This window comes from Perognathus longimembris, chromosome 7, assembly GCF_023159225.1.
Source record: "Perognathus longimembris pacificus isolate PPM17 chromosome 7, ASM2315922v1, whole genome shotgun sequence".
Taxonomy (NCBI): Eukaryota; Metazoa; Chordata; class Mammalia; order Rodentia; family Heteromyidae; genus Perognathus; species Perognathus longimembris.
This window is the reverse complement of record NC_063167.1, coordinates 71,917,386-71,943,945: the sequence shown is the minus strand read 5'-3', so window position 1 is coordinate 71,943,945 and position 26,560 is coordinate 71,917,386. Positions and strand designations below refer to the sequence as shown.

Sequence of the window (26,560 nt, the reverse complement as noted above, 5' to 3'; positions counted from 1 at the left end):
AACCTGTAAAATGATTCCATTATTTTGTACCAGGATTGTTAGAAGATTAAAATGAAAGATGGTCCCCATCATCCCATTGTTCTAACTTTTGAAGTTCAAATCACAACAGCAAAACTTACATAAAGTTCTTTTTCCTTCTGCATATTTCTTGGATAGAAGATTGGTTCTTACTCTAGAGCTTAGCAACGCAGCATAAGATGAGGTTTTTGTTTTTTCTGTTTTCTTGAAATGGAAGACTTTCACCTTATTATTATTTTTTTTAATGCAGAATGCACCTCTGTAGCATGTGGGAATTTCCAGCATCACTCCCCTTGAACTTTGGGGCCATTATTAAATAGAGTACATTTCTCTTGAACCACGCAACTGTCAGTCTTATATCACTCAGACAGCTACCACGTGAAGGAGCAGAGGGTTTTGTGTACAGCACACAGTGTCAGGCAGAGGAGGCAATTCCCAGCCTGAGCAGGACAGGGGGTGGGCCGGGAGGGAGAGATTATAGAAGGCCATGCACATTAAAATGTCATAATGGTTTATTTCTGAAATTTCCTACCTAATATTTTTAATGTTTATATCATGGTTGATCCCCGAATAAGTAAAACTGCAGAAATTAGAACTGGATAAGGGGGAACTTGTATAGATTTATTTTTTTCAACTTTGCAAAATTGAATTGGCAGAATGCAAAAAGATGCCATCATTCTTTTTGTCTATAAATTTATAGGCCCTAACTCGGGGCTATTAAGCAGTTTATATATTAATTCATATCACCCGGGATAAACTTAGTAGAAAAAATTTGATATAAGAGGAAGCTTTAAAATGCTGACATTGGCAAAAAACAAAAACCAGCTTCTTAGGATTTCAAAACCTGTTTTATGTGCTGCCCTTTTTAAAGCTGAGCCTGAAGTTTTAAATATCCTTTTATCTTCTACAAAAACCATAAGTATTTCAGACATGGGAGGTAAACCTTGAGAGCATTCTGATGTCTTCTTGTCTGTCTGACTGCCGGATTCTCACATAAAAACATTTCATATTTCTAATGATGGACCTTCCTATTTTTGTCTCAGTTATTTCCTAGGCTACCTTAGGAGCAAAGAAATTCTCACATTTAACTTTTACTGATCTAGTTATTCTAAGAACATTCTCCTCCTCTAAAAGGAAGGGGGGGGGTCTCACCTGTCTTCATCTGCATTGAGGTGAGTTTGTTCAGAAAAACAGATAAGAATGATGTTCCTAGTTGGACACATGCCTGTAATCCTAGGTCACACATGTAATCCTACCTACTCAGGAGGCTGAGATCTGAGGGTTGCGATTTGAAACTAATGTGGATGGGAAAGTGTGGGAGACTCCTATCTCCAATTAACCACCAAAAGGAAGCTAGAAGTGGAGGTGTGGCTCAATTGGTACAGCACCAGCTTTGAGCAAAAAAGCTAAAGGACAGATGGTCAGGCCCAAAGTTCAAGCCCTGTACTGGGGGGGCACAAATGGGAGTAAGGAAGGAGGGAGGGGAGAAAGGAAGGAAGGAAAGAAAGAAGGAAGGAAGGAAGTCATAGCATATCCAGTAACCGCCAGAGATAAGGGTCCCATCCTTTATTGGATAGACAATGCCAAGCCTCTCTTCCACAAGAGAATGAAAATTCAAAAACATAGCCAAAGAAATAGAAAAGAAAGAGAGAGGGAAAGAAGAGAAGGAAGGGGAAGGGAAGGAAAGGAGAGAAGAGAGGGAAGGGAGGAGAAAAAGAAGAGAGAGAAAGGAGTCTCCAGGGAGGCGATGATTATTTCTTTGGACACTAATCCTGCAGAGGGGTGAAAGGGTCCAAGGAATTGCTGCAATGAGGAACTAAGTGAGAGAAAAATGGTTTAGTCACTAAAGAAGAAGATCAGACGCATTATTATGTGACAGAAGTTATAACAATCAAAATTATGAAAGACTTTTGTTTTATGTCGTGTTGAAGAAAGCACAGTCAGGGTAAGCAGCAAAAAAAGAAAGAAAAAGGCGAAAAAGGGTGGCTATATTAATATGGCTATCATTATGTAGGGCATAAATTGTAACAGAGCAGCACTAAATTATTTGAAGTGAAAGGAGGAACGGGAGGAGAACGTGCCGAGAATCAGCCCCGCAAGTGAGTGGGATCAAAGACAGGCTGAATTCATGTGAAGTGTAAACTCCAAGGCTGAAAAGTTAAAGGCCAGGATAAATTATAGGAGGCACAGAGGGAGCAAAGACCCGAAACAAACAAACGAAAGTCAGATGCGCACACCACGTGGAACAACAGCACAGGTGAAAAAAATTAGCATGTGTTAATCCTTTAAAGAAAGAAAGCAATCCAATCCCCAGAACTGTGAAAAAAGAAGAGGAGGAGGAGGGAGAGGAAGTAGAAGGAAGAGGAGGAGGAGGAGGAGGAGAAGGAGAAGAAGGAAAGGAAAAAGGAGAGGAAAAAGAGAAAGAAGAAGGAAGAATGGACATAATGCAAAAATGTATTCAGCACCATTGTGAAAACTCAAATGTGTTTTCTGTTTCGCTCGGTCGCCTTGTGAGTCTGGAACCATTTTGACATGTGGAAATATTCATTTTGATGTGCTTAAAGTGTATTGATTATGGTAATTGTTTTCTCTGTGTTCGTTGCAGTCCGTTGTGATTTCCTTTGGGCTACTGTAATTGCTTTTTAAGCTGCCCTGTTGGCTAATTTGGTTTGGGGAGTCAGCCTCGGTGACGTTATGTGATGGTAGCTATGTCCAGTCAGGGACGAGAAGTTGGCCAAGATATGGGCAGTGCTGAGCCTCTGAGGGCACAGAGGGGACTTGCAAAGGGGATATTCTTGTGTTTTCTGGGCACCAAACCAGCTTGCCATTCCAAGATCTGTGGACGTGGCCCTCACGGTCATCCTAGAGTTTCCTCCACTGCCGTACTGGCCTTACAAGAAGGGAGGATCCTTTCCATCTAGTCATGGTCTTGTACTTTGCTCTGACTCTGTTTCCCTTAAGAGCTATCCTGTGATCCTGCTCTGCCACTCCTGGGCACATGCTCAAAGGAATCCGAGTCAGTAATAATAGAGACACCCACATACCCCGGGTTACAGCAGTGCTGGCTACAAGAACCGTAGGCTGGAAGCGGAGAAATGTGATCTGTATATGTGAAGGAGTATTACTCAGCTGTGACGAAGAACGGTGGGAGAGGCGACACCGATCAAGATGCACTGTACTCATAACCTGACATGTTGGCTCGAAACCCCTTTGTGTAACTATTTAAATATCATAAAATTAAGAAAAGGAAGCATGAGACCATGTGTACAGAGAAATGGGTAGAAACGGAGATCATGATATTACATGAAACTATTACATGAAGTAATAAAAGACAAACAGCACACATTTTTCTTGCCTATAGAATCTAAACAAAAAGGAAAGAAGGAAAAACAGAGGGAGGGGCTGGGGATATGGCCTAGTGGCAAGAGTGCTTGTCTCGTATACATGAGGCCCTGGGTTCAATTCCCCAGCACCACATATATAGAAAATGGCTAGAAGTGGCGCTGTGACTCAAGTGGCAGAGTGCTAGCCTTGAGCAAAAAGAAGCCAGGGACAGTGCTCAGGCCCTGACAGGTCCCAGGACTGGCAAAAACAACAACAACAACAACAACAACAGAGGGAGATGGGGACAAGAGAGGCAATGGGTGGGAGAATGTAGAAAGATTGTATGCATGTATGGAAATAATAATTTTTAAAGAGTCTTCAGAGCTAGGCACTGGTGGCTCATACTAATCAGAAGGCTGAGATCTGAGGATCAAGGTTTGAAGCCAGCCCAGGCAGGGAAGTCCATGAGACTCTTTTCTCCAGTTAAGTATCAAAAAAAGCTGGGAGTGGTGCTGTGGCTCAAGTGGTAGAGCACTAGCCCTGAGCAGAAAAGCTCAAGGACAGCACCCAGCCATGTTCCAGCCCCAGGATTCCACCAACACCTGGCCTGCCAGGTGAATTATTGGTCTCAGATGTGTTTTGTGCCTGAATCAGCTCTGCTGCCCAGGTCTGGGACCAGCCCTGGGATCACACATTGACACTTTTCTATTTTGTTGCTATCAAGAAGGAAAATAAGCTTACAGGAGAAAAAGTCACTTGTATTCTATACCAAGGTCTTTCATAGGGTCTTTTTTTTCTCTTGTATCAGTACTAGAACTTGAACTCAGGGCCTGGGTTCTGTCCCTTAGTTTTCACTCAAAGCTGGTGCTCTACCACTTGAGCCATGCCTCCAGCCCCTTCTCGCATGGGTGATGTTTGAGTAAGACTTCTGTGTTATGCCTGGCTTCCGTTCTCCTTGTGCCTCTGGGATGGCAGGCGGGCACTGCCATGCCCAGCTGTTATTAATGAAATAAAACTTTACAAATCAAATCCAAATCTCCTTTGTTCATTTCTTCAGACCTATTTCCTTCTTTTTTTATTTTTTAGAAGCAGTCATAATTGTAATCATGAACTTGGGGAAATCTTTTTGAAGTTTCTTTTTCAGCACTGAGATTTGATCTCAAGGCCTGTGTTTGCTATGTAGACACTCTACCATTTGAGACACACCTCCATCCCTATGTGCTTTTGTTATTTTTCAAATAGGGCTTTGCTCCCGCCTCTCCAGCTGACCTGCACCACAATCCTGCTATTTATACTGGAATGACAAGCATGTGCCACCGTGCCCAGCTTTTCACTAGTTGGATTGGGTTCTTCTTAACTGTTTGCCTGGGTTGGCTTCAAACCTCAGTTCTTCCCATCGCAGACTCCCAAGCAGCTAGGATTCTAGATGTGAGCCAGGACACCCGGTTGTTATTTTTTTTTTTTCTGTTTGCAGTGGTAGGGATTGAACACAGGGCCTCACTTGCACTTGGTAGCCAACTTCTCTGAACAGCACCCAGCCTTTAGGATGTTTTATATTTGTAACTCCAAATCTGTGCATCTATAAACAATATATAATATGTGTGTGTGTGTTTTTCCAATTTACAAAGTGCCAATGGGCTCTACATGTTGTGTTGGAAGTTGCTTTTTTTCACTTTGACATTTGTGAGTGTTACACTTAGTGATATCTTTCATTTAAGCTCCCTACAGGTGAATTGTCCTGTGACTGCGATGTACTTGCAAACAGAGAAACACAATCCTGAAAGATCTTGAACTGCTCCCCATGTGAGGAGAAAAAAACCTTGCCTGAAGAGCTTCTGGCAGAGTGGGGTAGAGCATCTTTCAAGTGTGGGGCCAGGTGTTGGGCAGCCCAGTGCGTGTGGAGCGTGGGCTGTGGAGGGTTGCCCCACCCCGCCTCGCCCAGCCCTGTCACCTTGCAATGAAGGCTGCCTTCTCCTCCTGGGGAAGAGTCTGAAGCCGGAGCCACAAGCATGTCCTTGGGATGTCTGATGCACAGATAAAGACGTGGGTCTCTACAACCCCTCTGTACCTGGGAAACGTTTGCTGAACATAAACAGTGAAGAAAACAGGAAATATAGGCACTTGCAATATGGATTCCGGCTAAGAAGAAACCTTGCTGACTGAGGTCTGTGTGTCTGTCTTTTATTAAAGGTCTACACACGTTCCCGTTGGAGAGGACCAAATCCAGCACATGGAACTCGTTCAGGATCTTGCACAGGGATTCAACAAGAAGTACGGAGAGTTCTTTCCAGTGCCCAAATCTATTCTTAGTAAGTAAGAAACATGATGGGTGGACCAGGCAGTGGGATGACTGGTCAGGGGACAGGTGGGTGGAGCAGGCACTGGGATGCCTGGTCAGGGAATATGATGGGTGGACTGGACACTGGGATGACTGGTCAGGGGACAGATGGGTGGACTGGGCAGAGAGCTGAGTCTTGGGGCCTCCATGGGACTGAACTTGGACAGGCTGCAAGATGTGTAGTAAAATCCTTAATTTTTTTTCCTGTCCTGCAGGACTGGGATTGTTTATTAGATTTGGAAAAGATAAGTAAAAATATTTGAAAACATGGGAGAAACTAAAGAACTTTAATGGAAGTATTTTATAATTTAATACAGTGGCACAACAAATACCTTTTCCTATTTTATATATGTTAAGTGCTTTGTATTTTGTGTGTGTGTGCTTGCCAGTCCTGGGGCTTGAACTCAGGGCCTGGGCACTGTCCCTAGCTTCTTTGGCTCAAGGCTAGCACTCTACCTCTTGAGCTACAGGGCCATTTCCAGCCTTTTCTCGGTAGTTTATTGGAGATAAGACTCTCATGGACTTTCCTGCCTGGGCTGGCTTCAAACTGTGATCCTTAGATCTCTGCCTCCTGAGTAGCTAGGCCTACAGGTGTGAACCGCCTGTATTTTTTTTTTAAATATAAGGAAAACCTCTTTCTCCTATATTTCCATCTTGGCAAGGTTCACTGTGGATTTTGTCGGTTTGTGGGGGGGGAGAGGCAATACGGGGCTTTAATCCTAGGGCTTCCCACTTGCTCTGCAACTTGAGTCACACTTCTAGCCTTGTTTTTCACTGGTTAATTTTGAGACTGGGTCTCCATTTTTCCCCAGCCTGACCTGGATTGTATGATCTCCCTATCTGTGCTTCTCACATGGCTGGGATGGCAAACATACCCCACCATACTTGGCTTTTTTGGTTGAGAAGGGGGCTTAGGAACATTTTGCCTTGGTTGGCCTGGACTCTCCTTGCCCCTGAGTAGGAGCATTACAGGCGTGAGCTGGAGCCTGGCTGGCAAAGTTTGCCTGTGTCAGTCATGTGTCAGTCATTAGTGGCAGAGCTGGGCTATATAAACTCTTCTGGTGCCAATGCCCGTGTAACTTGCCTTTCTGAATGTTCATAATAAGAAGAAAAGGCATGAGTGAGAATTACTGGATCTTTTTTTCTACATATATTTATTAAGATTAACAACAGCAAATTAATCTTCATCACTTGCTTCTGAACAGAATTCACCAATTCTTCACTTTTCCTTACAAAACATAGCATGCCACATCCCCCAGCCATTTGGAGTTATCAGGGATTCTTCTTAAGAAGTTACAATCACTTCAAGTAATGCAGTATTTTAACCACCACAGCTAATGGACTTGGGCATTCACCTATATACTCCCATGCCCTCTTAGTCATTTTTTTCCAACCATCTTCTATGACAAACTTCTAGGAAACATTTGTTCAAACTAAACTATCTTCATGTATCTTCAAAACACATGGGCCTTATCTTACCTTCTGGGGCGCCAAGGTCCCACCAGCCTGGCTGACCAAGCACCTCCAGCCATCCTCCCTGGGCTGCTGCGTGGGAATTACTGAATCATACATAATCCAGATAAGGCAAGAAGGACGTGATCGGCCATCTACTAGTGGCTTATGCCTGTAATCCTAGCTACTCAGGAGGCTGACATCTGAGGATCATGGCTCCAAGTCAGCTGGGGCAGGAAAGTCCATGAGACTCTTATCTCCAATTAGCCACAAAAGGCCAAAAGTGGAGCTGGGACTCAAGTGGTAGGAAGCCTTGAGCTTTTTGGTAAAGCTACAGGACAGTACCCAGGCCCTGAGTTCAAGCCCCAGTACTAGCACAGAAAGAAAATATACACACACAGTAACACTCGCAGTGATTTGTTTGTTTTGGCATGTGCGTGCTTCTGTTTTCACCCAGCCTCGATGAAGAAAGTGAAATCTCTTCGTGATCCTTCATCTAAAATGTCCAAATCCGACCCTGACAACCTGGCCACAGTGAGAATAACGGACAGCCCCGAGGAGATCACTCGGAAATTCCGCAAGGCAGTGACAGACTTCACCTCGGAGGTCACCTACGACCCCGTGGGCCGCCCGGGTGTCTCCAACCTGGTGGCCATCCACGCGGCGGTGAGTGGGCTCCCCGTGGAGGAGGTGGTCCGTGGGAGCTCAGACCTGGACACCGCCCGCTACAAGCTGCAGGTGGCGGAAGCCGTCATTGAGAAGCTAGCGCCAATTCAGAGTGAGATTGAAAAACTGAAGCGAGACCCGGACCACTTGCACAAGGTTCTAAAAGCTGGGTCTGCCAAAGCCAAAGAGTTAGCACACCCAGTGTGCCAGGAGGTGAAGAAGCGGCTAGGCATGCACTAGGGGTTTCCTTCCTGTCATCTGTGTCAACTGACCTCAGACACAGTTACAGTGCGGGAAATTCGGTTTTGTAGAGTTGATTCTTAGCTTTCTTGAAGAGTACTGTTTTGTAGCCTTCAAATAGAATAACAACCCAAATCTCATTCACAAAATGCTGGAATTCGAAGGAAACAAAATTAAAGAAGGTGTGGCTGTGGGCTTTCCCAGTTGTTGGCAGCGCACTTGGTGATGCACCTCTGTAGGTGCAGATGGGACTGAGGTGAGTGGGGATGGGGGGAGGCTGGACATGCACGCACACGCTTTCCAGAGCACTGACCGCTTTGTGAATGTCACCAATGGTCACCAGTGACTCACGCCCATAATCCTAATCACTCAGGAGGCTAGGATCTGTGGGATCCAAGTGTAAAGCTGGGTTGGGCAGAAAAGTCCTAGAGAGTCTCATTTCCAATTAATCAGCAAAAAGCCTGGCTGCAGGCCTGGGTCAAGTGGTAGAACACACTGTGAGCAAGCAAGCTGAGCAGGTTTGAGGCTCTGGGTTCAAGCCCTGGTGTGGTAGTGCCTGTCTCTCATCCCGGCTGCTTGGGAGGTAGATGGAGGAGTATTGTAGTCCAAGAGAAAAGTGTGAGACCCTACCTGGAAAACAAACTACAAGCAAAAGGAGTAGGGTGTGGGGCTTGAGGTGTACAGTCATGGGGTCCTGAGTACAGTCTCCAGTACTAAGAGGAAACCACTAAGCTGTGTGTGGAGGCGGAGGCCCCTCCGTGGCTGCGGGGGACAAAGGAGACAAAAGGTGAGGGGGTCAGGCTTCTCCTGGGAATACTAGTTGATTTGGTGTATGTTCTCTCTCACCACACAGCAGTGGGCTGATGGTTATAAAGTGCATCTGCACTCATGTGTGCCTTCATGTATGCTGCTCAGCGTGTTTCCTGGGCATGTGTTCCCTGGGAGTGGCCTCTGGGAGCCCTGCCTGTTCCAGGAAGTATTTGTGTTCTTTAATTCAGTCACACAGGCTGTCATCTTCTAAAAGCACAGAACTATTTCACCGTCATATACTTATTATATAGTAAAAGAGTCCAGGTTCCCAAATTCTGATTGCAACAAGGACTTTTTTTTTACATTCAGCTCAGCTTGTTCTCACCAAACTCCTGAAATATATCTAAGAAAGAATTTGCCTTTTCTCTCCCTCTGTCTCTCTCTCTGTCTCTCTCTCTCTCTCTCTCTCTCTCTCTCTCTCTCTCTCTCTCTCTCTGTGTCTTTCTTGTATTTATTTATTTGTTTGGTTATTTATTTATTATGTATTGTTATTGGAGCTTGAACTCAGGGCCTGGCCACTGTCCCTTTAGCTTTTTCATTCAAGATCAGCTCTCTACCAAGTAAGCCACAGCTCCATTTCTGACTTTTTCATGGTTAGCTGTAGATTAGAGTCACCAGTTCTCCTGCCTGGGCTGGCTTTGAATCTTGGTCCTCAAATCGCAGCCTCCTGAGTAGCTAGGATGACAGGCTGAGCCATTGCTGCCTGGCTTCTTCCCCACTCTGAAGTTTGGTGGTACGCAGAGCCCCAGGGAGACCCTGCATATCCCAGCCTTAGCCAGTGGGGTAAGTACAGAAGTGCTGTGTGCATTGAACAAGTCACATCTCTTCTAGAGGATCTCCTCCTCACCCCACAGCCAGGAACCGGAAGTTCCAAGGGAAAGCTTGGCCAAGTTGCCCTACCAGCCAAAGTGTCCAAACTTGACAAACTATATTACCTTTCTCCCCTGAACTACCCACTGCCTTTTTATGATAGATGACTTTTGTCATCTTTAATTCACTTCCTTGGGCTCTCATTGGTATAGTATCTTAACCACTGAAACTCAATTCTCAGACCCCAGACCTCACACCCCAGGAGTCCCAAGCTAGGTCCAGCCCTGGCCCCACAAGCCACAGAAAGAGACAAGGAGAAGCGCGGAGAAAGGAGATTGTCTCCACGGCAGCCGTGGAGACGGCGCTCAGAGCATCACCAGTCCCGTGGGTGCAGACATTGGCCTTGGGTTGGATGGGGAGAATCTGGGTGGGGTGAGAAAGGCCTGCGGAGTTCACTGTCCTGGGTCCCAGTGCAGCCTGCTGGACCCTGAGCTCGGGCTCTGTCCTTGGAGGCGTCCTCGTGTAGTTGTGGGGACAGAACAAAACAAGGGGTCTCCTGCAATGCTGGATGTTCGCTGGGGGCAGTTTGCCTCCCACACGAGATGCTCATCTGAACCTTCTCTTTCCTTCTGGAAAAGGTGATAGCGAAAGGACTGCAGCAGAGAACAGCTCAGATCACAGGCCCAGATACACAGTTAGAGATTTGATTCGAATTAGTTCAGAGCCCAGCAACAGCATCTTTTAAGTTTCCTTACACTACTCCCCCAGTGAACACACCAGCCACTTTAGTTAATGACACCCCCCCCCCCAGCAGCTTGCTTCAATCCAGTGTAATCAATGTTTTGTGAGAGCCTTCGGCTGTTGAGGCATTGGTTCCCTGTCCATCCCCAGACCAACAGCACTGGCCACCTACGCGCCCATGGATAAGCACAGCCCCAGGCTCCACCCCCAGGTACAACCCAATGAGAAACTGGCAGTTAGGCTTAGCTATTGCTGTTGATCTTCAGAGTATCTGAAAGTCCAGATATTTGAGAACTGTGCTGGGGAGGCGGGGGGGGGGGGTGGTGAGGGAGAGAAAGCGAATAAAAATGTAATTGAGCTTAGGGTGTTTTTATTTATAGATAGGATTGTTTATGGGGAGCACAACATTTTAGGTCATTTGGGTCTATGCAGATCCTAAAAGGGGAGGTAATTGGTTACATTTGTCAATAGACAGAGACTTGATCACAATATTAGCATTAATGTGACTTTCCTAAAGCCAAGAGAGAGAAATGAGAAGGGGTAGTGATTTTATACAGTGAGTAGTAAAATTACAGTACTTATTACCTTGTAAAGCATTATATGGCCTAGAAATAAAAACAACTGAGCATGGATTAAATTTATGAGTGAAAAAGTCATAAAGTTGCATTAAGCTCAAATTAGGAATGTTCAAATTATTTCTGAAAGTGTCATAGGAGGGAGCTGCCACCTTTTCTGTCAACACGCCTCACCCATCAGCTGCAGTGCTCAGAACAGGAGGCTCATCGAGACTTAGACCTGTGCAAGGATTTGTGATGGACTGATGAGTAGACTGTGTGAGAATAAAGACTCGTGGACTTAGTGTGTTTCATATGAAAGTCTCTGCACACTTTCCAGGTAATGTATGTTAAAGGCAGAGGAAATGAGGGAGAAAATGGATACAATTTATAAAAGCTTTAGGATTAAAGCCAGAATGCCATTATTCTCATAGGCAAGAAGGAAAAAAAAAAAACTCAGATGATTGAAATCTGCAGATGATCCTATGGTTTTGGTAAGTGTCTTCAAAGACTTAGGAGTTGAAGGCTTGATCGCCAGGCCTGATAGATGCCCCAGATCTGTAGAACCTAATGAGAGGTGGAGTGTAATGAGAGGTCTTTTGGCCATGAGGGGCCTGCCCCCGAAGGGATTGGGGAGCCAGGCCCTATCCTTTTCCTGTCTGTCTCCCTGCTTGAGCTTTGCAGTATCCATCTGTCAATAGACTCGAAAGCAGCAAGTCCATGACTTATTTCTACAACTTCTGAAACTATAAGCTGAAATCAGTCTCTCTGTTTTATAAGTTGATTGTCACAGATATTTTGTTACTGTAACCGAAAACAAACACAAATCTGAAGCTTAACACAGGAAACTAGCAAACCCATCCTCTATCTGGCATAACAGCTAAAAACTTTGGATAGAACCAACATAGAGAAGTGTTTGGAGCCTCCGAATCCTTGCCAAACCCGGGACATCAAAATGAAGAGGGAGCAGACAGTACTTTACAGCTTCCACAAAACTGTGTGTGTGTATTTGGTTAGAAGAGAGGATTTAATTCCTTCACCCACTGGAACTCAAAAGTTATCCCAGGTGCCTGCTGTTCCCTGGTAAAAATCATTTTAGCCCTGGCTCGTGTGTTTTAAAAACATACAGTGACTTCACTGCCATCAGGCTTGGGAAATGACAGTGATGCCGTTTTCTCCTCCTCTTCCCCCCCCCCTTTTTTTTTTAACGATGCTTTAAGTTCTTTCCAAAACCACACTGTCAGCCAGGATTTCTATTCCAAATAATCTGGAATCAGAAGTAGTCAGCAGTCTGGAGGCAAGGTTTTTATAGCATTTTTATGGGGGGTAAATTGAACTGTGTGGGCAGAGTGGAGAGGGGTTCCTTGTCAGGCTGCAGCATACCGCCCTGTTGCACCCCAGCAAGGACAAGAATCACATCTCTCATGTGCTTCCATTGGCTGGCAGGCCACACCTCTACTTGTGGCTATTGGTGACCGGAGTCTCATGGACTTTCCTGCTGGGCTGCTTGTGAACTTCAATTTTCAGATCTCAGCCTCCTGAGTAGGTGGGATTACAGACATGAGCCACCAGCATCCAGCTCAGTCTCTGTATTTATCTGTCTACCTGTCTGTCTCTTTCTCTGTGTCTCTTTCTCTCTGTTGGTCAAGGGGTTTGAAACTCAGAGCCTGGGTGCTGTCCCTGAGTTCCTTTGCTCAAGGCTAGCACCCTACCACATTGAGTCACAGCTCCACCTTCAGTCTTCTGGTGGTTAATTGGAGATAAGAGTCTCATAGACTTTTCTGCCTAGACTAGTTTTGAACCATGATCCTCAGATCTCAGGCTCCTGAGTGGCTAGGATTACAGAAGTGAGCCACTGGCATGGGGCCAGAGTCTCTTACGTAGCTATTCAACAGTCCATGAAGTCATTTTCAAAAGAGACATTCCAAACAGCTAGAATATCAGGGCAACTTCCTCGAGGGACAGCTCCTCTGACCCAAATAAATCCTGACATTATATATGTGCCCCATTACTTTCTGTTTCAGCTTTCAGTCTTTGAATTCTTTAAAACCTTGTAACTGATCAAAGGCAAGAGCCTAGCCTTGCAGGTGGTTGTTCTTCACCATTATGTGATAATAAACAGGATGTATGGCTGAGACAAAACACTTCTGATTTGTTGGATAGAAGATTAAGCCCAGTACTTTCTGATTTCTAATTTATTCAACATACAATTCAGCTATGTGAGGCCTCTTTGCATAATAATTCAGACATGTAATAAGCCATCAAACAATGAACTATTGCTAAAAATTAAAAGATCAGCATGTTAAATGGTTGCTTATTGGGAATTACTCACTTGTAATTACAGGGTATTTGTAAGATAGCAATTCAAAAGAGGGGAAGATTTTCGCTCTGGGAAGCACCAACTTGATCTCCAGTGCTTGTGTTTGCCATGGGGAAAACAGTCTATGAAATATAAAAAGAAGCCAGGTGCCTGTGGCTCATGCCTGTAACCCCAACTATTCAGGAGGCTGTGATCTAAGCTCAGGCCACAGTCGAAAGCCAGCTGGGACAGAAAAGTCTTTGAGACTCTTACGTTCACTTAACCAGCAAAAGGCCAGAAATGGAGCTGTGGCTCAAGTAGTAAAACACTAGCCTTGAGTGAAAAAGCTAAGCAAGCACTCAAGATCTTGAGTTCAAGCCCCAATATGGCACCAAGTAAAAATAAATATTTTAAAATATAAATATTTTTTTAAATAAATATGTTTTAAAAGTGAAAAGGAGGTGCTGAGAATGTAGCCTAGTGGTAGAGTGCTTGCCAAGCATACATGAAGCTCTGGGTTTGATTCCTCAGTACCACATATACAGAAAAGGCCAAAGGTGACCAGAGTGCTAGCCTTGAGCAAAAAGAAGCTCAGGGACAGTGCTCAGGCCCCAAGTTCAAGCCCCAGGACTGGCAAAAATAAAAAAAAGTAAGAAGGAGGGTTCAGGAAACTCCCTGAGGTAAATTCAACTTCAAGTCTATTTCAGTTTTATGCCATGGCTCTTATGGGAAACTATTGATTGGCATAGCTTTTACTAAAAAATATAAATTTCTGTGAGTGTATATCTGTGGGCTCTCTCTCTCTCTCTCTCTCTCTCTCTCTCTCTCTCTCTCTCTCTCTCTCTCGACTTCCCCTCGCTTGGGGGGGGGAAGGGGCTTGTCCGCCCCTTCCTGGGTGGTCCTTTATCGCTCTCACATGGGAGCGATGGCCACAGGTAGCCTCGTGTCTCTCTCTCTCGACTTCCCCTCACTTGGGGGGGGAAGGGGCTTGTCCGCCCCTTCCTAGGTGGTCCATTATTGCTCACGCAGGAGCGATGGCCACGGGTAGCCTCGGTGGCGTATGGTCGTAGGGTGCCCCAAAACCGCCAAGAACGACACGGACACGTGGGCCCCTGGAGAAAACCTCTAGGGCTTCTGTCTATTCAAATGAGGAGCCTCCCAGATATACTCCAAAGGCGGGCACAAGAGAGAGGCCCCTGATTGGTCCCAAGGGGCTGTCCCTCAAGTGATGTCAGACTTCATTCTCTTCCTGTTAAAGACAGGAAGGGGAGGGACAGGCTGAGGTCAGCTGTGGCCCCTTAAAGGTGCAGCTGACCCCAACATATATCAAGCATGCCTCTCCTCTGGATCTCCTTAGTCACATGACCTGCCTGTCACATGGCATACCTAGAGAGGTGAGGTTATCATGGGTGTGTTTAGAATAGACCAAAATAGTGCTTGGGTGGGGTGAACAGCACCTTCAAGGTGATCCCATGTGACCCTCTGAACTAAGCAGGCATGACAGAGTTCTACACACAGCTAGAAGAGCCATGTCGAAGGCATCAGGGAATAGTCAGCCCCTGCCCTATGACTTCACACCCTCACCTGGGCAGGAGGAGAAGATCACTGGGGCTGCAACCAAATCCTCCATGGCTGAAGGAGTTTCCCCACTCCTGGACCATTGTTGCTAATCTGTATGAGGCTTGGCAGTTAAGGAACATCTATGTATTCCTTTTTCACTTGATATGTTCCAGTGTGTGTGTGTGTGTGTGTGTGTGTGTGTGTGTGTGTGTGTGTGTGTGTACCAGTACTGGAGCTTGAACTCAGGGCCTCATACCCTTGCTTAGCTTTTGTTTTGCTCACGCCTAGTGTTCTACCACTTGAACCATACCTCCACTTTTGGCTTTTTGCTGCTAACTTGGAGATGAGTTCCTCAGACTTTCTTGACTGGGCTGGCTTTGAACCTTCAGCCTCAAATCTCAGTCTCCTGAGTAACTAGGATTACAGGGGTGAGTCACTGCAGCCCAGCCACATGGTCCCTCTAAATCTGGGTCTTCTCCATCACCATTCTCCAAGATGACTAATCACTCTATTGAGTAATATGTATGACGTAGTTTATAGAGTATTCAGGTTGAATATCTGATCTCAGTGCATTAGTTTGGTAGGAAAGACAAATCTCTAACTCATTAAATGTAGCCAGCCCCTCACAATCTGGCACAAATGGTCTTTCTTTGTAAAACCCATTAGCTTAAGAAATGCATTATGGAAGGATTTTTAAGTGCATAGAATCAAACATCTCATCCTTTTTGTACTTTTTTTTTGCTTTATATATTTCAAACATTCCATAGGAAAATAGTGTGTGTGTGTGTGTGTGTGTGTGTGTGTGTGTGTGTGTGTGTGTTCCAGTCCTGGTGCTTGAACTCAAGGACTGGGCACTGTCCCTGAGCTTTTTGCTCAAAGCTAATGCTCTGCCACTTTAGCCACACTTCCACTTCAGGTTATTTGCTGGTTAATTGGAGAAAAGAGTCTCATCGGCTTTCCTACTCAGGCTGGCTTAGAACCTCAATCCTCAGATCTCAAATTCCTGAGTAGCTGGGAATAAAGGCATGAGCTCAGTTGCAAAATATTTGTTGAGTTCTGCCTGTTATGTACAAAAAAAAACCCCATAGCAAACATTATAATATACCATCATGCCAAGGATATTAAAACTAATCAACACCATTTCCTCCCCCCCCCAAAAAATAAACCCCACCAATTCAGTGTAAGGTGCAGGTGCTCTAAACAAAGTTCTTTTGTTGTTGTTGTGGGTCTTGAAATCAGGGCCTGGGCATTGTCCCTGAGATTTTTTGCTCAAGGATAACACTCTATCACATTGAGTCACAGCTCCACTTCTGGTTTTCAAGAGATAAGAGTCTCAGACTTTGTTACCCTGGATGGCTTCAAACCATTATCCTCACTCAGATCTCAGCCTCTCAAGTAGCTAGAACCAGTGTCCGGCCTAACAGGTGTTTTTTTTCTTAACATAAAAATACTAATTGGTTATATTTCTTTTCCCTTCTTGATGTGTCTTTTCAATCCTGTTATGAAAATATTAAGTATATTGGTGGAGTAAGGTGCTAAACCCCAAGAGTCTGAGTGGAATTGTCTCCTCTGTCTCTGCCTGTTGCAGGAGCATCTGTTCTTTCTAGAAGCTTGCCGATACTGCCTGTTTCTGGACTCCTTTCCTGTGGAATGCCTCAGTTGTTGCATCGTTACATCAGCAACAGGGAAACCATGAAGGAAAAGAACATTCTGGGACATAATTCAGTCCCTTCACCTTTCTCCTCTCTCTACTGCATGAAGCTGGGGGTCCATAGAGGATCTAATATCAAAAGGAAGAGAGCAATACAATTACATGGACACATTGAGAAAAAATAATTACCAAATTTCCTGAATAGTACAGGAGGAGGGGAGGAGGAGGAGGAGGAGGAGGAGGAAGAAGAAGAAGAAGAAGAAGAAGAAGAAGAAGAAGAAGAAGAAGAAGAAGAAGAAGAAGAAGAAGAAGAAGAAGAAGGAAGAAGAAGAAGAAGAAGAAGAAGAAGAAGAAGCTGAACCTTTTTGGCGGCTGGGCCTCTGGTTTGCCGGTGCATGCCTTCAGAATTATATCATCAGACTGACTCCAGCAGCCGCAGCTATTGTTGCAGAGAGGAAATGAGGAAGAAAGGCGGGAGGATAGAAGAAAAAAAGTCCATGGGTGGGGCCTTGTCTGTTTTTTGAGAGTTTCATTTTGAAAGTACAAATTGAACAAATGCTCAGTCTGTGGACAGGGGATTTCTCAAAGCTATCCCTCCTTTCCTTGCAGGAACGGTTGGATTCAATAGCTTTTCCACCCTCAGATGATATGTTAGGCCGGAGGAAAGTATCAGAAAGCTGCCCAGAGTGTTACTTTGGAAAACTATCACCAGGGGGCAGCCTTGTGACTGTTAAATTCACTACCTCACCAGTGTGGATTTTACTACTTTCTTTCCCTGTGATGGATTTCTTTATCTGAGTTTGAGGGAAGGCAGCTTAGTAACTAAGCCTTACACACACTCCTTAGCCTTAAGGCAATGGACGTGAGTGTTCAGGAAGTTGTAGACTGGTCATAGTTTTCCTTTGGGTCTTCAAATGCAAAAGGCTGAGGATGTGGCAAGATGGGAGCACACAGACATGAACTGGCCCTGAGATACTACTGAATCCCACAAATGGATAGATGAATGGATGGGTGGGTGGGTGGGTAGGGGTAGATGTGGATGGACAGATGTTTGGGTGGATGTTTGGGTGGGTGGGTGGGTGGGTGGATGGATGGGTGGATGGATAGAGGATGTGTGGGTGGGTAGCTGGCTGGCTGGGTGGATGGCTGGACTTGGTGGGTGGGTGGGTGGATGAGTGGGTGAGTGAATGGATGTTTGGGTGGATGGGCGGATGGATGGATGGATGTTTGGGTGGATAGCTGGATGCATGGATGAGTGGGTGAGTGGATGGCTGGATGTGTTGGGTAGGTGAGTGGATGCGTGGTGAGTGGGTGGGTGGATGGATGGATGGCGTGTGCGCTCCTTGGTTGGCTCCTGGTCCTTCCCTGGCCCAAATCTGGGCATGTTGGTAGGTCCAGGCATCCTTGGTGGTACCAACAATGAAGCAAGAGTCTGCTAAAGACGCCTGCCTCCTCTCCGAACCCCCAGGGCGTGAGGGCGAGGTGGCACAGCCGGACCCCATCCGGGTGGCTCCCAGCGTGGAGCGGGGAGACTTGCTGGACCTTCCCGGCTGAGACTGATGATGCCCTGGGCGCCAGAAGATCAAAGTGCGCGAGGGGGAAGCTCACCGCGGAGGGTCTCCGGGGTCGTGGGGCTTTGCGTGTTTGGGGGCCTGTGTGTCTTGGTAGCCCAGGATTGCGGCCGAGCGAGCTGCGACGCCCTGGGCCCAAGGGCCAGATCTCGCCTCCCCGTCCTGGCTGTCCCCCGTCGCCCTCCGCAGACCGTCGAGTCGGGTGTCTCGAGGGGAGGGAAGCGGGGAGTTTGTGGAGGAGGGAAATCAGGCCGAGAACCTGAGCTCCGCCGGTGCCCGGGCCGCTCCCGCACGCCGCCTCCGCGCCGGCCGCAGCCACCCGCTCCCGGGGACTGGCCTCGTTCTAGCGGTAGTGTTTTGGGCTCTAGGCCCGTTTGGAACGGGAAAAGGAGCACTCGCTCCCCGGCCCCGCCATTCTACCCCTGCGCCCTAGGCCACGGAGCTGGGGTCCGCGATCTGCGGCGGTGGCGCCCGCCTGGAACAAAGGCGGCTGGCGGGGTGTGTGTCCGCCTGTCGTGGCCTCGGCTTCCAGATTGCCATTAGAGCAGGATTTAAGAGACTGCTCCCCGGCGAGACCCGGGGAAAGCACTGAGGGGTGAGGCGTGCATTTGGCACCCCGGCTTTCTGCATCGTGTCTGCGGACGCGGCTTTGCCGGCCTAGCTCCGGAGCGCCCACAGCTCCCCAGCCTCCCTTCCCGGGCCGAACCACTGAGAACTTGCGGAGGAAGGGCGAGGCCGGGGCTCCCCAAGAGTCTTAACGGCCGGTTAAGTAATATAAGGATGGGGGACCCTAAAAGGTACGCCTGTGTCACCGTGCAGGTTGAACGGTCGGTCGTATGTAGCTGCGCCCCCAGACGGAGTAGGGACACTAGCGGCGTTCAAGAAAAAAGGGAAATCTGTTTGGTTCACTAATAAGATAAAAGAGAGAGAGAACGAGAGAGAGAGAGAACAAGAGAGAGAGAGACTGTCCTCGGCTTGATAGAGCCGCGTTATTTCCTCTATCGCATGCTTTATGAGAGGTAGCTAGGTCCGTGGACTGCGAAGGGAGTTCTGCGCGGTCCAGAGCATCCTTTAAACCCACAAAAGCAAAGTCTTCAATGCCCCCTCCTCACTGCCCTTGCCGTAGGAGAATTCTGCCGACCTGAGGGTTAAGCCGGGGGCTGCACAAGTTTGGCTGGCACTCCACGTGGGCCTTCACCTTCCCCCCAGCCGGGTGGAATTTCAAGTAGCCCTCTAAAAACCTGTGTAAGCAGAGACGCCCCGCGCACACCGAAGCTGTCCCTGCGCCCTCGCCAGCTCTGCTGGGCCCGGTGTGAGCGGCTGGAAGACGCCGAGTCGTTTCCCCCACTCTGGAGCAGATGGGGTTCGTTGGCCCCGTATTCCTAGGAAGGTGTCTGCACTGAAAGAAGAGATAACTCGGGGAGAGCACGTGGAAATGATTGTAAAAAAAAAAAAAAAAAGGCGAATGATGGCGCGTGTGGAGGCGTGTGCCTCTAATCCCTACTCTTGGAAGGTGGGAGCTAGTCTGTTCAGAGGAAACCTGGGCTGCCCTACCAAGACCCTGTCTCCAAGAAAAGATTGGGTAGGAAAGGAGGGAAGGAGAAAGGAAGACCAGGAGGAAATGAGAGAGGGCGGAAGGAATGGAAGGAGGGAGGGAGAAAGATAGAAGAGAAGGAAAAGGGAGTGAAGAAGGAAGGAGGGAGGAAAGAAAGGAGGGAAGGGAAGGAAGAAGGAAGGGAGGGAAGGAGGAAACGAAGGAAGGAACAAAGGAGAAAAAGAAAGAAAAGGCTGAGTGACTCCTCAAATGCTATGAAATTATAATTAAGTATAACTAGGAAGAATAAGTATAAATGATCTATTGTACAGCATGGGGATGTAGTTAATGTATCTTATTCTTAAACATTACTGAGAGGGATGGAAGCAAGGGATGACATTGTTCAAAAGGAAATGTACTCTTTACCTGACTTATGTAACTGCAACCCCCCTGTACATCATTATCATAACAATACTTTTTTAATTACTGAGGGGGAATACTTTTGGTGTTCTCATCACACAAAAAAGTATGTGAGTTATTGCTATAGAAATTAGCTCCATTTAGCCATTCCAGAATGTTTGCGTATTACCAAACATGGTTTGCATAACAAGCGTGCAATTTCTGCCCGTTAACTTTAACTATCCCACAGAAAAACATGATGGTTGGAGCCTGGGATTTCTGAACTTTAGGGAAACCCCTCTTTTGTGTGTGTGTCCTTTTATTTTGAGGTGTGATCACACTCGTACAACTGAATTTGCTCACTCATTTGTTTATTTGTTTGCACGGGTATCTTATTGCAGAAAGAGCCTTAAATTAACCTTTCCTTCTCTCTACCATATACATTGAAAAAAAAATGGGCCAACTGTAGGCTTGTGGTCCCCCTAACTCCTTACTGGGGTCTGAGAAAAACAGAGCTGGATCTGGGGATGAAAAGCCTTCTTGAAAAGGATTTTGATCCACTGTTTCTCAGAATTAGCCCAAAGGCAGTAGTCTGGAAGCTGGAGCTGCCACCGACCCTTTCCACTCCTGTGCATGCTCAGGAGGATGTGTGTGAACTCCCAAGGCACCAGCAGCCTCACTACCTCCTCTAACACTGACCCAAAATGTGTGTGTGTGTGTGTGTGTGTGTGTGTGTGTCCATTCTCAAATCAGACCTGGCTCCCTGGCAGCCAAGTGCTGTGCCTCACAAGCCTGCCACAAACCTAGGCTGGCATGGGCAGGTTCAATTTGTATTCACACACACACACACACACACACACACACATATATTCATGCAGGGGGGGCGGGTCAGCTTCATACAATTTTCTGTTCGTGGAGCACATTTAATCATTGCTTACCGAGTGCATGAACTGTGCCTATCTTTTCTGACCAAGCTGTGTTTCTTGTATATGCATTTATAATATATATGTAACAAATAACTATGCATAGAATGTAGGAGGTTTTGTTTTATTTTTTTAATCTTCTGTCTCCCTACCAGAGACTTAGGTATCAGCAGCCTTTGGTAGAGCTGCCAGACCTACCATTGCCTGAGTCACTCAATGAAATGAATGACTTTCTCCCTGTCTTTCCTTCCCTTTTGGATCACTCCTTGGGCTGACTTCACTCCATGCTACCCCATTCCTGCACACTCTCCAGGAGGTTTGCCCTGTAGGTCACAGGCCACTGCCTTAGCCAGCAGTTTCAGCAGTGCCCTTTTCAGTTGTGAGCCTCAGAAAGGCTAGTTACTTCTACCTAAGACTAGTTTCATACTTGAAGTCTGTCTTAGAAAGGCAAGTATTTAATCACAATAGAATAAAACTGCTTCAAGAAATTATAATCCAGGCACTCTAGGGAAGTCTGTACCAAGACTTAGAGCCCTTTCTGGGTGCTGATGTGATCCTAGCTACTAAGGAAGCTGAGATCTGAGGTTTGCAGTTGGAAGCCAGCCTGGGCAGAAAAGTCCACGAGGCTCTTATCTCCAATGAGCCAGCAAAAAGCCAGAAATAGAACTGTGGCTCAAGTTGTAGAGTACCAGCCTTGAGTAGAAAAAGCTAAGGAATAGGGCCCAGGACCTGAGTTCAAGCCCTAGTACCAGGAAAGAAAAGAAAATGAAAAGAGAAAAAGCAAGCTGTGGAGCCCAGTGGTCTTCCTGGAGTCCTCTTGCCGTGGAAGTCAAGCTGGGCCTGCTGACCCACAAGGAGGGTGATTCTTCCCTTTCCACCTCCCCATCACTTTGTGAGGATGGCTAGCAAGCTGGAGGGAAGAGCCTACCACTACTCCAGTCACCACAGGAAAAGACAACAAGCAAACGTCTGCCCAAGGCTCAGGAAATCACGGACAGAGCTGCCCCCTTCCTTCCCCTACACTCCTCCTTTCCTAACCTCCCCCCTTGGCTCTCTCTTATATTCCCCCTCTCGCATCCTCCCTGCAGCATTTGGGAGTCCTTTCAAATGTATTGCCTCCAGAGCAGCCATCTCTGTCTTCTCCTTGAGAGTTGACCTGAAATCAGGGAGAGAATGTGTTTAAGGCACCATCTAAATCCACAACTGGGTTGGGAGAGATGGGGGAGAGCGATGGATGGGGGACACCGATCAAGATGCACTGTACTCATAAACTGACACATTGAATTAAAACCCCTCAATACAAGTACTTAAAGATAATCTTTAAAATGTAAATAAAGTAAGAACTGCCAAAAAGATGGTAGTAGCTGTTGGGACAAGTTAGAATGTTGCGGACTCCTCATTGTCAAGAGACAATTATGTGTGCATGTGTGTGCAAGTGTGCACTGCATGTGTGCATGTGTTAGTGTGCTTATGTGCTCTCACCAGTACCAGGCTTGATCTCAGGGCTGGCTTTTTGGTGAGTAATTAGAGATAAGAGTTGACCAGATTTGTGTGCTTCAATTGGTTTCCAACCAACATCCTCAAATCTCAGCCTCCTGAGTAGCTAGGATCGCAGGCATGGGGGAGGTTGTCCACTACAATTTCCCTTCTTTAAATGAGATGGAAGGATGGTCAGGAGTCACAGGGGCAGAAGAACAGCAGGTGTAGCCACAATGTCCCATTTGTTTCTAGCCCAACCTGGTACTAAGATGCTCACCTCAGTGTCATGCTGAGAGCCCTTGCTCACCTCAGCACAGGCCCAGTTGTCGGGGGACAGAGTAATCAAGAATCTGCATAGAGCCCCGTACCCCTGGCTCACACCTGTAATCCTAGCTACTCAGGAGGCTGAAAGCTGAGAATAGAGGTTCAAAAAGCCAGTCCAGGCAGGAAAGCTCATGAGATTCTTACCTTCAATTAACCAGCGTGCGCGCGCACACACACACACACACACACACACACACACACACACACCAGAAGCAGAGCGGTGGCTCAAGTGATAGAGCACTAGCTCTGAGCAAAAAAAAAAAGGCTTAGAGACAGCTCCTAGGCCCTGAGTTCAAGCTCCAGTACCAGTACACACACAGAGAGAAAAAAAAGAAAAGAATGGAAGAAAGATAGGAAGAAAGGAAGGAAAGGAGGGAGGGAGGGAGGGAAGAAGGAAAGAAGGGGGAAAAAAGGAAGAGATGAGGGAAGAAAAAGAGAAAAGGAAAGAAAACAGAAAAAAAGAATCCTAGTAGAAAAGTGGCTAAACGCAGCGTGACCTCCAGCTAGGGTCAGGGCCAGGGGAGCCGGAGCCTGAGCCTGCGCCCCTGCCCCCAGCCAGCGATCTGCTCCCCTTTGCTGTTTATAAATAAAGAGCGCGGTGACAAGCCAGTGCGGCCCGCAGCCTGCTAGCTGCCTCTTGGGCCTTCTCCGGGGACTACTTTCGGAGTCGCCTTTAAAAACAAAACCAACCCCCGGTTCAACAGTGTTGAATCAGCTGTTCACTCTACCTGGCCAGGCCGCACGTGATCTACAGCTGCGGTCCCTAACGGTCACCCAGGGACAAATTAAGGAATTGAAAATGCTGAGCTTGAGAAGTCGAATTCCTTACACTATCTGGGGTCGTTAATCATCCCGCAGCAAAGGCGGGAAAGGAAAGTTAGCTGCGGGGTGGACAGGCCCGGGTAGGCAGGGCTGCGGTGGGCCGGTGATGGCTCCTGATGTAGCCGGGTCCTCACATCCTCGGTGCTTGGGATGCCGCGCACAGCTGGCGGGAACCAAGGCTGCCCGTCGCCCCAAGTTCTCAAATGGGAAGCGTGGACTTGGTAATCAGCAGACTTGTGCATAGAGGGTTCGTTAGCTCCCGACTCAGTTTCCTACCCATGGTGGTGAGAATAGAAGTCTTGAATCTGTGGAGTCCTTGGATCCCCAGGGATAGGCCTCCAAGGTGGGGTTAAAAAGAGGTGCGTGCTGCAGGAACCTCGAACTAGAAAAAGTGGGACATGGGAGTCTGTGTAGCAGCCAAAATGAGTGTGTCTGTGTGTGTGTACTTGCACTGGGGCTTGAACTCAAGGTTTTTCACTGAAGGCTGGTGCTCTACCACTTGAGCCACAGCTCCACTTCCAGCTTTTTGCTGGCTAATTGGAGAGAAGAGGCCCACACAATCTCTTGTCCAGGCTGGCTTTGAAGGCCGATCCTCAGATCTCAGCCTCCCGAGGAGCTGGGATGCCAGGCGTGCACCACCGGCTTGATCAGGCTACATTGAGTCTCTTGGAAGCCTGCGGCTAGGGATGGGCAGCTGAGTGGCCCGACACGGGACTTGTAAGGCAGTCCCACCTGGCATTCACGAACTCCAACCCTTTGCCTGTTTGGAACCCCAAAGTCCAGACGCCGACCCCCTTTCTACTGAGTCCTCGCCGCGCTCGCGGAGCTAGTTGGCCTCGATACCCCCGGAGCTTCCCCCCGCGGGCTCCGGGTCGGCTCCCTCCCCAGCAGGCAGGCCGTGGGTCCGGGCTGCAGCACGCCCGGCCAGGCCCGCTGTTCTCCGCGACCGAGCCCGGGTGGGGGACGAATCCTTCGGCGAAGTGCCTCAGACAGACAATGGGGAAAGTTCCAAGCTTTCCTGGACGTTGTGTTCGGGAGGCGGAGCTCGGACCCGCTGACGGCGCTTTCCCCAGCCGGTTCCCCCTCTTCTGACTCCCCAGCCACCGGGCCGCCGGAGGCGCCCAGCTTCCTCCCGCCGCCCTGCCGGCCCCGCGACCCGCGGCGGCCGTGCCGCCACCTCTGCACCTGCCCGGCTCAGGTGAGACGCCGGGCGCGCCCGCCGAGGCCCAGTGCGCCGGCCCGCGCCCACTGCGCCCGCGGCCTGGCCCGGCGACCCCGGGGGCGGGAGGAGGGCGAGGAGTGGGAGGAAGCCAAACGTTTATGTGATGAGGCAAAAGGCCGTAACTGCGTGGCACTGGAAGCTGGGACCGGGCACGACGTAGAGGGGACTTTTTCACCCCGGTTCACCGAGTTCACCGAGGAGAACAATGCCACCCTGTGCCCCAGCCCCTCCCCGGACGGAGGACTCAGTCCCGGGAGGTGCTGTCTGGAGGGTGCTAGGGGAGGTGTGGCAAGGTGGGTGCAAACAACCGAAAGCGCGCCGGCATGGGTGGGTGGGTGGAAATCTTGGGATGGGAAGCGTCGGCAATGCTGGGCAGGGACCAGTCAGACCCGCGCCACGAAGCCGACAGCGCGCACTCCAAGAACGCAGCGCTTCGGGAGAAAAAGGAGTCCTGCGGCTCGGTTCCCCCTCGGGCCTGCCTTCCGTCGCCGGGAGCCGGGGCAAGGACCCGGTCCTCCGGCCCCCTAGTTCGGCCAGGCAGGCTCAGCATGCGCGAGAAAGAGACGGCGTCTGGCTGGTGGCTCCCGAGCATTTCCAGGGACCGCTAGGAGGACGCCTGCTTCCGTGGGCTCCGGTGCCCAGGCTGCGTGGAGCTTCTTTCTCTGCAAGAACTCCCCGCACCCTCCTCGTGGCTTTCCCCGTGGGCGGCCTGGCTGCACTCCCCACTGGCGGCGTGGCCGGCGCTTGCCAGTGTGGGGTTCAGAAACCCACCTCGTGGTGGGTGGAGGGTGGGGGCTGTGGCCCTACGTACCTGGCCCGCACAGCTACAGTGGGCCGGGGCTCCGAACATCAGCCAGGCGCTAACCTCGGCCAGGGACTGACCCCGATCCTCCGAATCATGCGAATCCCTGGTTCTCCCGGGTCCTTTGGGCAACGTAGCCGGACAGAGCTTCGGGGACGCCAGGGAGAAGCCCTTCGCGGCAGGAGGAGGGGGCAGAGGGTGATTTTGTGACATCTGATTCTGGCACTTGGCAACTCCATAGTTTGGGATCGGCCCTCCTCCCTCTTTCCAATCCCCTACTCCACGCGAGTCGGGTACCTCCACGGCCGCTTCAGGGCCCTCAATCCCGCGGGTGGTCAGGGAAGTACGAACAAAGTTTTGAGTAAGGGCCGGAACACGGGGTGCAGCCGTGCACTTCTTTGCTGGGCGAAGACCGGGACAGGAAGAGAATTTAGATATTATGGCCAAGATCGAGGCTGAGGGTACTTTGAAGTTGAGTAACCGTGACTGCACCGCTCTCCTTCCTCCTCCTCCTCCTCTCCACTTTCCCAGATGCACGAGAAACGGCTACTTTGATCTCACAAAGCAAAAAAAAAAAATGTATTCAACTTTTTGTGCAAAAGATAAGGTCCGAGGGAACTAATGTCATTCTGCGAGCGCAGGGGTAAGGCACACTTTCCCAGCTTGCGTCTGCACCGGTCCTGGGCTAAGGCACATCTGTTGGCTGGGGCTTGGGCATGTTCCTCTTTGCCAGGGGTCCCCCCCCCCCCCAGCCTTGGCTAACAGATCTGGTGGCTTGATTTGCCCACCGGGACGTTGGACTTTGTCTTTGACCAAGAAATGCTGGGAGAGAAGGTGTAGAGAGGTGGGGAAGGGGTGCAGCCTGAGAGAAGGGGGATTGCTGAGGCTGAGTATCCAGCTTAGTGTGGTGGGGTGAACTGGAGGTGGGGAGGTAAGCTGGAGGAGGGGCTGCTAGCACCCTGGCCAGCCCAGCCCTCTCCCCTCTACCTTGTCATGAAAAACCTGAGACATTACTGAAATA

The 26,560-nt window shown here is 48.5% G+C and overlaps 1 protein-coding gene across 2 annotated transcripts in view; it reads left to right on the top strand.

The window, feature by feature from the left end:
- The window catches only part of Wars2 (tryptophanyl tRNA synthetase 2, mitochondrial), a 66,934-nt gene extending 47,164 nt beyond the window's left edge, over positions 1-19,770 (top strand). The window contains exons 5-7 of one of the 2 annotated variants that reach the window (XM_048351869.1): positions 5,533-5,651; positions 7,590-8,058; positions 19,760-19,770. In XM_048351869.1, coding sequence (XP_048207826.1) covers positions 5,533-5,651; positions 7,590-8,038 — 568 coding nt within the window. In that variant the 3' untranslated portion in view covers positions 8,039-8,058; positions 19,760-19,770. Of the gene's footprint in view, positions 1-5,532; positions 5,652-7,589; positions 8,100-19,759 lie in introns of those variants that run through there. The other variant, XM_048351868.1, reaches the window with a different exon arrangement.
- Positions 19,771-26,560: the final 6,790 nt, after the last annotated feature.